Source organism: Bos taurus, chromosome 28 (assembly GCF_002263795.3).
Source record: "Bos taurus isolate L1 Dominette 01449 registration number 42190680 breed Hereford chromosome 28, ARS-UCD2.0, whole genome shotgun sequence".
In the NCBI taxonomy this organism is placed as follows: Eukaryota; Metazoa; Chordata; class Mammalia; order Artiodactyla; family Bovidae; genus Bos; species Bos taurus.
The window spans coordinates 26,781,219-26,795,928 of record NC_037355.1 but is presented as its reverse complement, the minus strand read 5'-3'; the positions used below and the strand labels follow the sequence as shown (position 1 = coordinate 26,795,928).

The following is a 14,710-nucleotide window of genomic DNA, read 5'->3' as shown; positions in this document are numbered from 1 at the left end:
GTTTTGTTGATGTGACTGTAACAGGCTTCTAATCCTTAAACATATCTCACAACCCAGTAGTCTTTTTACTCAAAAGTATAGATTATACCCTAAGATGTTGGTATTTAATGATGAAATATCATTAATACATCAAGTTTATCTTTTAAAAAAATGAGGAAACTAAAAAGTTTGAAGAAATTAATTCACTTGCTAAAGATGAGTCACAGAGCTGGGATCTGAGCTCCAAACCAACGCTAAACCCCATACGTTTTATCAGTTCAGTATACCTGTGGTCTTTTAAGAAAATGTGAGACTTGTCCAAATTGCCTTCTGAAAAATAAAAAGAGAAAAACACAATAAAAATAAATAAATTTAGCCATACCTCAAAACAAAACCTTGATGGATGAATTAAATAGCAAATTCGACAAAGCTAAAGTAAGAATCAGTGAACTGAAACAAAGAACTGGAGAAAAATAATGAGAACACAGTACAGAGAGACGAACAGTAGACAATAAGAAAGAGTATAACAGATCAGGAAGAGAGAAGGAAAAGGCCTATTCTGCTGCTAATTGGCATTCCAAAAGTCAAAAATAGAGACAATGAGGGAGATGGGATACATGGGATAACAGCCAAGATGATTTTTAGAATGATGAAAGATGTGAATCCTCAGGTGCAAGAAGAATAAATCCCGAACAAGATCAATTAAAACCAATTCATATCTGGATACACACTTTGCTGTACAATTTCAGAAAATCAAAAATGAAAAGCTCTTAAAAACAGTCCCTCCTCTGCACACAAAAAAGAAAATTCTCTATAAAAGGAAGACAATTAAACTACAGCCACAATGGAAGCCAGAAACAGTGAAAAAAAAAAAAAAACTTCAAAGAGCTGAGACATGCCAACCAGCAATAACTTCAAAGCATCAGTCAGCTGAAATCATGATGCAAAGACAAGGGTGAAACAAAGACATTTTGGGTAAACAGAAACTGAGAGTGTGTACCACCGGAGACACCCACTGAAAACCCTTCTAACGGGCACACTTTAAGAAAAAGCAGAATTATCCTCAAAGGAAGCCCAGAGAATAATGAGCAAAGAAACTGGTAAATGTGTAGGGAAATATAAACAAACTTTGAGTGTATTAATAGTGATTAATTTAGTAGAGAAAAAGTAAGCTAGAACTAAAATACTGGAAAAAAAAAATAACCCTCAGAATGAGAAAGGGTGATTTTAGGTAATAGTATACTGCTGCTGCTGCTAAGTTGCTTCAGTCGTGTCCGACTCTGTGCGACCCCATAGACGGCAGCCCACCAGGCTCCCCCGTCCCTGGGATTCTCCAGGCAAGAACACTGGAGTGGGTTGCCATTTCCTTCTCCAATGCATGAAAGTGAAAAGTGAAAGTGAAGTCGCTCAGTTGTGTCCGACCCTAGCGACCCCATGGACTGCAGCCTACCAGGCTCCTCCATCCATGGGATTTTCCAGGCAAGAGTACTGGAGTGGGGTGCCATTGCCTTCTCCAATAGTATACTAAGTATCCCTAGAAAGATACTTACAAAGAATGGATGTTATTAGCAGTTTTATGGGTAACCACAAAAAATCAGAAAGATTTTAAGAACTAAACCATTAGAGAAAAAAAGAATGTACTTTTTCTTTCAAAATTTAGTCAATCTAAAAGAATTGGTTGGCAGGAAAGGAGTGGGGAAAGGGAAGCACAGAAAAAGCAGTACAAGGAAAAAAAATATAACCCACGATGGTAGAGATCAACTCTTAACAATAATCAATACATGTAAATGGACTTAATGCAGTTATGTAGTTACTCAAATTGGATGACAAAACAAAATCTAATTATGTTTAGCAGAGACCCACTTAAAACATAGGAACACAGGGAGTTTGAAAGTGAAGAGAGAGGATCTCAGTGTGTGAGTTCGTGGTCGTTTCGGTTGTGTCACACTCTTTGTGACCCCATGAACGTAGCCCGCCAGGTTTCTCTGTCCACAGGATTCACCAGGCGAGGATACTGGAGTGGGTTGACTTTCCCTCCTCCAGGAGATCTTCCCAACCCAGGGATCGGATCCACGTCTTCTATATCTCCTGCATTGCAGGTGGATTCTTTATCACTGAGCCAGCAGGGAAACCCAATCTCCATAGTGAATACTAATCAGAAGAAAGTTGATACAGTTAAAAATGATTAAGAGGGTAAATTTTATGTTACATGTGATCTAGCACAGTTTAAAAATATAGTTTTTTAAAAGTTAGGATAGTTTTATTAATATGAGACAAAATGGATACTGTGGCAAAAACATTATTTGGGATTAAAAGGGCCATTAAACAAAGAATTAAATTCACTGAGATGAAACGACACTACACTTGTTTCATAAAACAGCCTCAAAACACAAAGCTAAAATTGGCAGAACTCTAGATGCAGAGAGAAAGTTACAGACCTTGAACACTGTCTTCACAACGGCAGATTTTAACATGATTCTCTCAGTAATTAGTGTATCAACAAAACCAAAGATTTGAATATAGAACCCTACATCCAAAAATTAGCAAAGAGATATTCTTCTCAAGTACACAGGAACATTTACAAAAACTGCACATTCAGTAGACCACAGAGAAGATTTCAACAACCATCAAAGAATGGTTGTCATATAGACAACATGTTTCCGACTACAATGCATCTATGTTAGAAACCCATAAGCAAAAGAAAGCATTTAAAACTCCATTTTCCTGAAAATGCAAAAAGCACACTTAAAAAAAAAAAAAACTCATAGGTCAAAGAAAAATCATAAGGAAATTTAGAAAATATGAAAAAACTAGGCAATAATGAAAATATTTCGAAACTTTACAGATGCAGTTAGAAAGATTCATAGAAGCTTAAGTGCTTACATTAAAAAAGAAGAAAGTCTAATCCAGTAATTCCACTTCTGGGTATTTGTTCAAAGAAAACAAAAATACCAACTTGAGAAGTCATCTGCATGCCCATGTGCACTGCAGTATTCTTTACAATAGCCAAGATACGGAAACAACATTAAGTGTCCACCAATGGATGAGTGGATATATATATATAATTTTATCAGTTCAGTTCAGTCGCTCAGTCGTGTCCAACTCTTTGCGACCCCATGAATCACAGCATGCCAGGCCTCCTTGTCCATCACCAACTCTGGGAGCTTACTCAAACTCATGTCCATCAAGTCGGTGGTGCCACCCAGCCATCTCATCCTCTGTCGTCGCCTTCTCTTCCTGCCCCCAATCCCTCCCAGAATCTTATAATTTTATATACACATATAATTATTCTTTAGCCATAAAGAAGAAGGAAATTTTGCCATTTGCAACAGCATGGATGGATCTTAAGGACATTATGATAAGTGAAATAAGTCAGAGAACGTCAAATACCATATGATCGTATTTATATATGGACTCATTTTTTTTAAAAAAAGCCAAATTCATATATTCAGAGAATAAATTGGTGGGGTTGGAGGGTCAATGAGATGAGTGAAGGAGGTCAAAAGGTACAAACTTCCAGCTATAAAATAAGTAAGTCATGGGGATATAATCTACAGCATGGTGGCTATAGTTAATTGTACTATACTGTGTTATTTGAAACTTAAAAAAAATAGATCTTTAAAGTTCTCATCACAAGTAAAAAAAGATTTTGTAACTAAGCAGGGTGACAGATGTTAACTAGACTTAATGTAGTAACGATTTCACAATATATACACATCAAATTGTTATGTTGTACCCCTGAAACTAATGTTTACATGTCAATTATACATCAGTTAAAAAAAAGACTGAGAATTAATGAACTAAGGATTCAACTCAAGAAATTAGAAAAAGAACCACAAAAGTTCAAAGAATACAGGAAGAAGGAAGCAAATAAAAAGATAAGAATAAAATGAACAAAATGGAAAATAATGATACAATAAAGAAGATGAATAAAGCCAAGAGCAGATTCTTTGAGAAAAGTAATGAAAATCTTTAACAAAACTGATCTAGAAAAAAGAGAAAAACCATAATAAAAATTACCATCTTTTAAAGGGGTATTGCTACTGATTCAAAAAAAAAAAGTTTTAAGAGAAAGAGACAATTGTAAACAACTTCATGTCTACAAGTGTGAAGTTTTACAGACAAGGTGTCCTAAAAAAATGTAACTTGCCAAAACCAATATCAGATTTTTAAAAAAAAGCCAGAAAATCAGATAGAGCTATTGAAGACATGGACCCTACAGTTACAAATCTACAAATCTACCCAACTACAAAGACTGAGCCTTCCACAAACTCTGCCACAGCATGGAGAAAGTGGGAAAAACTCCAATTTATTTAATGAAACTAAAGATGGGGACTCGAGCATAACTATGGATAACTCATTTGAGGAAGAATCCCAAAGTTCCACAAATCTGTAAGGAAAAGAGAACGAAGAATGACGACAGGATGAAGTGAACAATGTCTGGGACTACATTCTGGATCTCTAAAATAAGCACAGTAAGTACAGTCTAAACACTGGATTTGTTAAAGGATCTCTCTTTGATTATGGTTCATGTCTACTGTAGGTATAGTTTATGCAGGTAGATACCATCAGGATCAATATCTTTCTCATGCGTTCTACTAGAGTATCCATGAAGTTTTTCTGTCAAGAGTAAACATTTTGTGACCTTTATATATCTATGTAGATAGATAGATAAATATAAATATATATAAATAAATATATAACTCCATGTGAGAGATGAGATGATAGTCACCAAGTCGTGTCCAACTCTTGCAACCCCATGGACTATAGCCTGCCAGGCTCTTCAGTCCATGGGATTCTCCAGGCAAGAATACTGGAGTGGGTTGCCATTTCCTTCTCAAGGGGATCTTCACAACCCAGGAATCGAACGTGGGTCTCCTGCATTGCAGGCAGATTCTTTACCAACTGAGCCATGAGGGAAGCCCATATAAATTCATATCCACATGCAAAAGAATGTAGTTGGACAATACTGCAAGTAGATCATGGGCCTAAATGTTAGAGTTAACTGTAAGACTCTTAGAAGAAAACATGATTAAATCTTCACGACCTTGGTTAAGCAAAGATTTTTAGATACAACATTAAAAGTATAAACAACAAAAAAAAAATAGGTAAGTCGGACTTCATCAAAATTAAAAACATTCATGCTTTGAAAGACACCATCAAGTGAGTGAAAAAACAACTCATAGAATAGGAGAATATATTTGCAAATCACATTCCTGAAAAGGGTCTAGACTCTGAAGTAGATAAAGAACTATCATAAATCAATCATAAAAAGACAAATAACCCAATTCAAAAATGGGCAAAGGACTCAAATAGACATTTCTCCAAAGAAGACACACTGCTGCTGCTAAGTCGCTTCGGTCGTGTCTGACTCTGTGAGACCCCATAGACGGCAGCCCACCAGGCTCCCCCGTCCCTGGGATTCTCCAGGCAAGAACACTGGAGTGGGTTGCCATTTCCTCCTCCAATGCATGAAAGTGAAAAGTGAAAGTGAAGTTGCTCAGTCGTGTCCGACTCTTCGAGACCCCATGGACTTGCAGCCCACCAGGCTCCTCCATCCATGGGATTTTCCAGGCAAGAGTACTGGAGTGGGGAAGAAGACACGCAAGTGACCAATAAACAAATGAAAAGATGCTCAACATCATTAGCCGTTGGAGAAATGCAAATTGAAACCACAATGAGACAACACTTCATACACACAAGAGTGGCTACAGTCAGAAAGTCAGATAATAACAAGGATGTGGAGAAACTGGAACCTCGCATGCTGCTAGTGGGAATGTAAAATGGGGCACATAGGAAAATGGTTCCTAAAGAGTTACTATAGACCCATCAATTCCACTCCTACATGTAGATCCAAGACATATGAAAACATATGCTCACACACAAAAAATTTGTATGCAAATGCTCATAGCAGCATTATTCACAATAGCCAGAAAGTGAAAACAACCAAAACATCCATCAAATGATAAATGGATAAACAAATGTGGTATGTCCACACAACAGAATATTATTCAGCCATAGAAAGCAGGCAGTTTTGATACATTCTACAACTTGGACGAACCTTGGAAATATGTGGAATGATACTACAGATACAAAAAGTCATACCTTGTATGATTCAGTTAAAAGGAAAATCCACAGAGCCAGAAAGTAGATTGGTATCCGGGGAAATGAGCAGTGACGGCTAATAGGTACATGGTTTTTCTGAGGAAGTGATGAAAATGTTCTAAAATTGATGGTGGTGATGGCTGCACAATTCTGTGAATGCACTAAAACCCACTGAATTATATACTTTAAATGGGTGCATTGTATGGTATGTGAATTATATTTCAACAAAGTTGTTAACAATAAACCATACAGATGGTTTCTGAAAATTGCAACTTAATGTCTCTCGGGAAAAACTGTGATTAAAACACATTTCAAGTGCGAAGTTTCAGTTGGAGAGGACAGCTGTCATCAGAAGTTGCGAATGTCAATGTCATCACTGCTCTTTCACGGACTGCCCCTCACCAGCATGTCTTGGACATTAGCTACTTTACACACCAGATGAAAACTGCCAAGTGCACATTTCATCATTAGAAGCCTAAGGATCCCTAGAAATTTCAAAGTCCTCTCTTTGATTTTATAGATGAGGAAGCGAACCTAGAAAGGTGTGTAAACTCTACTGCCAAGAGTCACGCAGCAAGCCTACACTGAAGTTGGGATTGGAACCAGTATCCCCTATCACCCCTTTGTCTTCCTACAGATTTTCTACGGGGTTCCACGCTCTTTAAGCTGGTCTTCTGAACACAGGCAAAACTGAACTCCACAGCCTGGATATCTGACCTTGGCTGTGGGCAGGAGCTAGAAGGGGGTCAGGAGGCTGTAAATTCTAAGAGAGAAAGGGGAACATCGTGGGGAGGAGATAGGGCTGGGTTTCAAGAAGAGGGCTTAAGCCCCAGTTCCTGTAAGAGCAGGGGACACAGCAGGGGGCATAAACTCGGAAGAATGAGCCATCCAGTGGTGTCACACGTGGTCTGGGGCCTGTGGCTATTTTTTCCTGTTACTGATGCGGTTGGGGGGTGAACTCAAAAGAACGGTGCCCCACTTAACGAGCTATCTCCGCCTCAGACCACTATGATGTTGCCCCCACTCCCAGAAGTTGGTCTGTGAGTCACTCAACCCATGGAAACCTCAGGTAAAGACAGAAGTTGGAGAAGACCCCGGGCCCCTGGTCCCACCCACATCTCTCTCCCCAACGGGGTCACACAGCTGTCCACCCATCCACGCTATGGGTACTATTCCAGACCAGAGCGTGGAGGCTGGAAACCAGCGAGGCCACTGGTTCTCACAGACTGAGGAGCAGGAGATGCTGTCCTGGAACATGTGTTTGGAGTCCAGAACCTGGCCCTGGGGCTGGGCTGCAGGTGTGGGCAGGAAGTGGGCAAAGAGGTCTGAACAAGAATTTATTTTCTCCCCACTGCCCTGGGAGGAAGGAATGGTCACATGCTTTAATACTCACAGAGGGCCAGGCGCTGGTCTGAGCGCTTCACACATAGTAACCCTTCAAATCTTCATAACCCATGGGGTCTACACTAAGAGTAGCCCCATTTTGAGATGAGGAAACTAAAGCACAGAGAGGCTAAAGACGCTGACCAGGCCACACAGCTACTGGGCATCCGAGCTGGCCCAAGTACAGGCAGCCTGGTTCCCAAGCTCCTACTCTATACTGCCTCTTACAGCTCACACATGCGATGCTGCGGGGAGAAGCAGGAAAACTGTTCCTGCTGGCCTGTCATCAACTCCAGAGTTGAATCTCAAAGCTCTCAGACCCCTGTGTTCTTGCTCCACCCGCGGAACCTCACCTGTTTGCCCCGGGTTCCCATGCCCCAGGCAGCGCTGCATGGCAGATGAGCCTCTGGCCCTCACCGCTTGTTTCCTGAGGGCTGTGAGCAAGCCGGATGGGGAGGTGAGGACAGGGTGGGTGCCGGTGGGCGGTGGCGGGAGGTGGGGGGGTGAGAGCACAAGGGACCCGTGACTAGAGCTGGTGGGGGCGGGGCAGGAAGCAGACGTGATGTGAGCTGTGGCCTGGGTGATGAGCTGTGTGGTGAGCCTGTGTGGGGGGCTGCGCCACCATTTCAGGAGCTGTCCGTGGGGAGAGGTGTCTGCTTAGGAGCATCTCAGCATGGACTCCAGGTAGGGAGGAAGCAGGGAGCCAGGGAGGCTGGGAGCCCCTGGGTGGGGACAGAGGGGCATAAAAGCCTGTCTGGGGAAGAGCCTGATGGAGCAGGAAGTGCTGTGTCCCTTAAGACAAGAGGCCAGTGTCTAGACTGTGCTCTACTACTGACTCTCTGGGCTGCTTCACGCCCTCCCAGGGCTTCAGTTTTCTGTTATACAAAATGAAGAGGTTAGAGTACATCGTCTTTAAGGCCCCTTCAAATTAAAACTAAAAAGAGTCCAGAAACAGGCTCCCTGGGAGATAATATGATGGGGGTCAGGGTGGAAATGAGTAATAATTTTTTGGCCACATCATGCAACATGTGGGATTTTAGCTCCCCAACCAGGGATCGAACTTGCACCCACTGCAGTGGAAGCACAGAGCTTTATCTGCCAAACCACCGGGAAGGTCCCCAGAGTCAGTTTTTTAAAGTTATGAACCATGCTGGCTCCCTAAGTGAGATGATCTGAGGGCATTCCAAAGACTCCCCTTCTCCTGTTTACCTCCCTGGGGCCTGCTGTGTTGCCTGGAATTTTGCCACTCCTTTGGGGAAGGCATGGGAGGCTCCAAGCTAGAATGCAGGGTAGGTTCCTGCCCTCCATGATCCCCTGGGCCTCCAACAAGCTGCTGTCCCTGGTAGGTGCGAGAGGGGAGCGGTCTCTGAGGAGCTGTTTGGACAGGGATAGAGTGGAGATTCCAGTTCATAAGCAGCCCCAGTGAGGCTCCTGAGCCACCTCCAATTGAGGAAGAACATTTTAGCTAGTGTTTAGTGACAGGCAGCTCACAGATATGAGCAGAATTCCGCAGAGCCGGGCAGGGAAGGCCAAAGAGGAGACGAGCATCAGGAGGAGACCAAGCCGAATGGCTCCTCCCCACACTGGATCTAGGGACACAGGTGCTTGGGCAGCTTTTATCCTAGAATTCAGGCTGATGTTCTTCCATGAGCTCAGAGAGAGGCCCCTAAGGCACAATGGGGAGGAAGATGGTGATGTGCAACCTCATTTCTTCCCCAGTACTGCTAAGAGCTTAATGGGGGAGGGGGTGGAGTGAGAGAGGTGGAGTGGGTAAAGAAAGCATGGCTTGTTCTTGAATCCAAAATGATCCCTCTCCAGAATCCAGGCTACCCTAGAGTTCCCAAATTCCTCCTCAAATCTTGTCCAACTACTCTCTGCCCCCTCCTCTGCATGCAGAACCCCTCTCCACCAACAGTAGCTGTGGTCCTGGGGACAAAACCATCCATCTGGATTCCTATTCGAAATCCTAGTAAGGTCTCCGCCTGGCTGTGTGACCTTGGGCAAGTCCCTTCCCCTGTCTGGGTCCAGCCATACAATGCAGGGGGTGGACCAGATTTGTAAAGGCCATACCAGCTCTGACGTCCAGTGACTTGAGAGATGTATCTCCATCCCTCTCCACCGCATATGTCCTGATAACCTACAGTTGGAGGAAGGGTTGGCCACCCTCCACACCCCTGCCCACAGCTTCTGGGAGACCAAATGCCCCCTGTCTCCACAGCTCCATGGCTGCCCGAGTGCTCCTCCTTGGCATCCTCCTGCTTCTGCCCACACCTGCCCCTGCCCCCTGCTACACAGCCGCGCGCTCTGAGTGCCAGCGCGCCCTCAAGTTTGTGCCGGGCTCCTGGCTGGCAGGGGAGGGCGTGGATGTGACCAGCCTCCAGCGCTCAGGCTCGTTCCCAGTGGACACACAGCGTTTCCTGCGGCCCGACGGCACTTGCACCCTCTGCCGCAATGCCCTGCAGAAGGATGTCCTCCAGCGCCTGCCCCTGGCAATCACCGACTGGCGTGCCCACGGAGCGGGCTGCAAGCGCAGGGTGGTCAAGCTAGAGGGCCGCTCCACCGAGGATGTGGCTGGGGAGGCGGCCAACAGGATCCGCAACGACTGGCAGGTGGGGCTGGACGTGTCTCCCAAGCCAAATGCTAATGTCCGTGTGACAGTGGCGGGCTCCCACTCCGAGGATGCCAACTTCGCCGCCCAGAAGACTCACCAGGACAACTACCGCTTCAGCATGGACTTAGTGGAGTGTCGCTTTTACAGGTGAGCACTGGGGGTGGAGGGGACTTGAGAAAAGAAACGGGAAACTCAGGGTGATCTGGGAGTCCTGGAAGGGTAAGGTGGGGACCGGAGGCTGCTTCCACCAGGAGGAGATGCCAAACCCCCTCTTTCTTGGGCATTGCCAGCTTCCAGTGGGCAGGAGACCCAGCTCAGTCCCTCTTCCCTGGGCCTGTTTCATCCACTCAAGCACTCTTCATTTCTGCCTTCTCAGGCTCTGTGCTGGGAATTATGACTACAGGTTGAACAAAAGTAGACACGCCCCAAGTCCTCAGGGACTTTGTCACCCTGAGAAATGCATGTCTCCATGGGACCTAGAGTCACCGACCCTGATTTCTCTCACGGAAGGCCATGTTTCCCACACAGTGAGACAGGGCACCTCCTGACTGCATGGCCAGAGCTGTCAGGAGCCTGAGCACACAGGACCCAGCCCAAGAGACAGACAGACAAAGCCTACAGGATTAGGCTCCAAAGCCAGAAGGTTACCAACAGTAGGGTATCATTGCTTTTAAAATTAGAAAATTGAGAGAAAAAACAAACTTTTTTGAGTAAGAAAAACCTATACAAACTATCTAGGTTACCAAGGGGCAATGGGCAGAGTGGGTTTTCCTGCTGGATGGGTGATTCAGAGCTTGGGCTTTGCAGCCACGTCACCTGGGTTCAAGCCCTAGCTCTGACATTTAATACGACCTTGGGCAATCTCAAGGGGGTTACTGAAAGGGGCCCACCACTGGGCTCACCTGCTTTTTTCTCACCTCTCAGTTTTCACCTGGTGCACACTCCCCCAGTACACCCTGAGTTCAAGAGGGCCCTCAAGACACTGCCCCCCCACTTCAACACCTCCACCAAGCCCGACTACCACAGGCTCATCTCCAGCTACGGAACCCACTTCATCCGGTCCATGGAGCTGGGCGGCCGCATCTCGGCCCTCACCGCCCTGCGCACCTGCGAGCTGGCCCTGGAGGGGCTCACAGCCAGCGAGGTCGAGGACTGCCTGGCTGTCGAGGCTGAGGTCAGCATAAGCGACAGGGCCAGTGCCTCGCCATCGTTCAAGGCATGTGAGGAGAAGAAGAAGAACCACAAGGTGGGGACCTCCTTCCACCAGGCCTACCGGGAGCGCCATTCCAATGTCGATGGTGGCCACCACTCAACCATGCATGACCTGCTCTTCGGGAGCCAGGCTGGGCCCGAGCAGTTCTCAGCCTGGGTGGCCTCACTGCAGGACAGCCCTGGCCTGGTGGACTACACGCTGGAGCCTCTGCACATGCTTGTGGAGAGCCAGGACCCGCGGCGGGAGGCCCTCAGGCAGGCCGTGAGCAAGTACGTGACTGACAGGGCACGCTGGAGGGACTGCAACCGCCCGTGCCCCCCGGGGCAACACAAGAACCCGAAGAACCCATGCCAGTGCATGTGTCCTGGTTCAGCAGCCACCACCCAGGACTGCTGTCCCCGGCAGAAGGGACTGGCCCACCTGGAGGTCATGAACTTCAAGGCATCAGGTCTGTGGGGAGACTGGATCACTGCCACGGACGCCTATCTGAAGGTCTTCTTCGCCGGCCAGGAGCAGAGGACCGCCACAGTATGGAACGATAACAACCCCAGGTGGATGACGCGGCTGGACTTCGGGGATGTGCTCCTGGCCACCGGGGGCCCCCTGAGGGTGCAGGTCTGGGATGCAGACTTTGGCTGGGACGATGACCTTCTTGGCACTTGTGACCGCACCCCAAAGTCTGGCTCACATGAGGTGTCATGCCCCATGGACCACGGTCTCCTGAAATTCTCCTACCAGGTCAAATGCTTGCCTCACCTGACGGGGGAGAGGTGCCTGCAGTATGCCCCCCAAGGGCTTCTGGGGAATCCTCCAGGAAACCGGAGTGGGCCAGTGTGGTGAGAGAAGTGGGTCCTGAGAGGACCTCTGTGCCAAACTGGAAAGGAACCCAGTGCAGGAACCCAGAGGGCCTATATCTCCATATCTCCATTAGACAGACAGAAAACTGAGACTTCTTTTTTTCTTCCAATGAGGTGGCTGGATTTACAGGCCAGCCCTCAGCCCTGTCCAAACTGCCTTAGCTCTTCAATATTCTCGAGCCCAGGAACGTAGGTGGAGCTGGGTCAGGCCCTGCAGCCAGTGCTTCACTGCCCTACAGGTCAGGGACAGGGCAGAAAGCCCGGACGCTGTGCCCGCCAGGCTGCCTGGTGTCACTTACACCATTCCCTCGCAGCCCCGCTTCTAGCGTGGTGAATTCTTCATCATATTAGACCTAACGTCTTTGGCCCCAGCTGCTCCGGTTACTCTGTTTTCTTGGCCCACCAAGCTTTGCCTCTCAGCCAAAATCCAGGACTGTCTTGACTTGTCTCATTGTGTACACAGTCTGACCAATAAATGTGATGTGATGGTGACCATGATGGTGGTGGTGGTGGTAGCAGAGGAGACGACAGAGCCCAGCCATAGCCTCGGAGATGGACTCCGACCTTAGCAACCCGACCCAACAGAACAGGTGGTTGACCCCAGGGGCAGGCAAGTAATATAAATTAACTGTTTTCCCAATTCTGTTGAAAATGGGGAGGACTCAAAATATCTCAGTCTCCTCATAACTCTCTGATTCGAGAAAGAGCAGCATAAACAGGAATAAACACGAGTGGATGTTCAGCTCTGAGTGGGGAGATAAGAGGGAATGGTGAAGTCTGGGATGAGCTGAAGGGCATGTCTTATCCAGGGTCGGGGCAGGGGAGGGGCATCTCTGTGACAACCAAAGGTTCCCAGGCAGGAACATGAGCCCGGAGCTTTTCCTAATTCCTTAAAGTAACTAGAAATCCCAGCTTGACTCCTGCTGCTGCTGCTGCTAAGTTGCTTCAGTCGTCTCCGACTCTGTGCAACCCCATAGAGAGCAGCCCATCAGGCTCTGCCGTCCCTGGGATTCTCCAGGTAAGAACACTGGAGTGGGTTGCCATTTCCTTCTCCAATGCATGAAAGTGAAAAGTGAAAGTGAAGTCGCTCAGTCGTGTCCGACTCTTGGCGACCCCATGGACTGCAGCCCACCAGGCTCTTCCGTGCATGGGATTTTCCAGGCAAGAGTACTGGAGTGGGGTGCCATTGCCTTCTCCGAGCTTGACTCCTAAGTGTTGGCAATTCACTTCACTTTGCAAAAATAAACCAACATAGGCAAGCGCAGTACAAGCCAGAGGACATGTACGCAGGTCATGATTGTTCCAGAGCAATCATTTGAAAATTCTAATTTCAGAACCTGGCTGACTTAACAGGTCTCTGCATCCTACAATTCTAGGGGAGAGGCAGTGGTTTCAAGGGCTCCTGGCCTTGGCATGAAGGACCCTTCAGAGCCTCAGGCTGTGATGTAACACGACCTGGTCTTAGTTTCATGTGCCTGGAACACAGGCCCCAGAACACAGGCCCGTGCAGTGGGCAGCCTCCTAGACCTGGTAAGATTTGGCTGTGCAGGGCCACTGTTGGTGGGGCTCAGAGTTGCTGGCACAGGCCTCCTGGATCTCTTTGAAACTCCCTACAAATTAAGCCCTTTGAGGTCTGTGGACCCATAGGCTCAAAAGCCCAGCAGTGACATTACACTGACCCTGAGTCCCCAAGTGGGGCAGGGGGATTGGCAAGCTCTAGAAGCCTGGTTGAAACTGCTGTTCTTACACCTTTCCCTTCACAACCACACACACACACACACACACACACACACACACACACACACAAGAGCACAAGAGAAATCATGCAGCTTCACTCTGGCTGCTGTAGTTGTTGAAAATAACATGGCTATGGGCCGTACCCTTGAGGAGAGTGGGGCCAGGGCAGGCCTGGCTCCAGAAACAGCTCTGTCCAGAGACTGGAAGTCTTGGTCTAGGCCCCACATGGTCAGGGACCTCCAGAAAGTTCCCCTGAGCCTTGGTTTCCCCAAAAGGATGATCTGTGTTTTACTCCCTTCCCAGGACTGTTTGGAAGGGGGTCATGAGCCTTCCTAGAAGGTCAGTGCTATAGAAGCAATCCTGGGAGGTCATCTGATTAACCCTCCTGGTTTTGCATTTAAGGAAACAGAGGCTCAGAAGAAGCGACTGGGCCAGGGCTGCAGAGGTCAGTGGCTGAGCCGGGGCTCTGTGAGTCGTGGGCACTCCACTTGGAGAACAGCTCTGCAGAGACCAGCAGGACTCGGACAGGAGGACCCACAGGGAAAGGGGTGGTGTTACCAAGGAAAAAGAACGGCTGATTCTGTTGAGGGGCAGCCAAGGAGCCCTCAGCTCCAATGCAACACTTTCATTGACATTCCACTGACACTTTGTCACACTTGGGGCCCCTCGCTTGTTCAGGAAATTCCTTGCTGTGCCTGATGTCTTCCATCCGCCCTCCACTTCTCATCTTCACCCTGCTCCATCCTGCTCTGGCCCGGAGGCTGGCCGATCTGAGCCTGTCAGTGGGCAGGAGATGGGAGGGCAGGAGGGAGATCTCAGAGACAA

At 47.2% G+C, this 14,710-nt stretch overlaps 1 protein-coding gene across 2 annotated transcripts; it reads left to right on the top strand.

Moving 5' to 3' along the window:
• Positions 1 to 8,087: 8,087 nt before the first annotated feature.
• PRF1 (perforin 1) lies at positions 8,088 to 12,640 on the top strand. Of its 2 annotated transcripts, XM_005226334.5 has the most exons (3): positions 8,088 to 8,151; positions 9,686 to 10,225; positions 11,003 to 12,640. In XM_005226334.5, exons 1-3 carry the CDS (start codon positions 8,141 to 8,143, stop codon positions 12,129 to 12,131), a joined length of 1,680 nt encoding a protein of 559 aa, XP_005226391.1. In that variant the 5' UTR covers positions 8,088 to 8,140; the 3' UTR covers positions 12,132 to 12,640.
• Positions 12,641 to 14,710: the final 2,070 nt, after the last annotated feature.

What these genes read in the sequence shown, in the direction of transcription:
- PRF1 (XM_005226334.5), top strand. An exon ending in GTGGAGTGTCGCTTTTACAG is followed by an intron (nt 10,226 to 11,002) that starts GTGAGCACTGGG and finishes CTCACCTCTCAG; the next exon opens with TTTTCACCTGGTGCACACTC.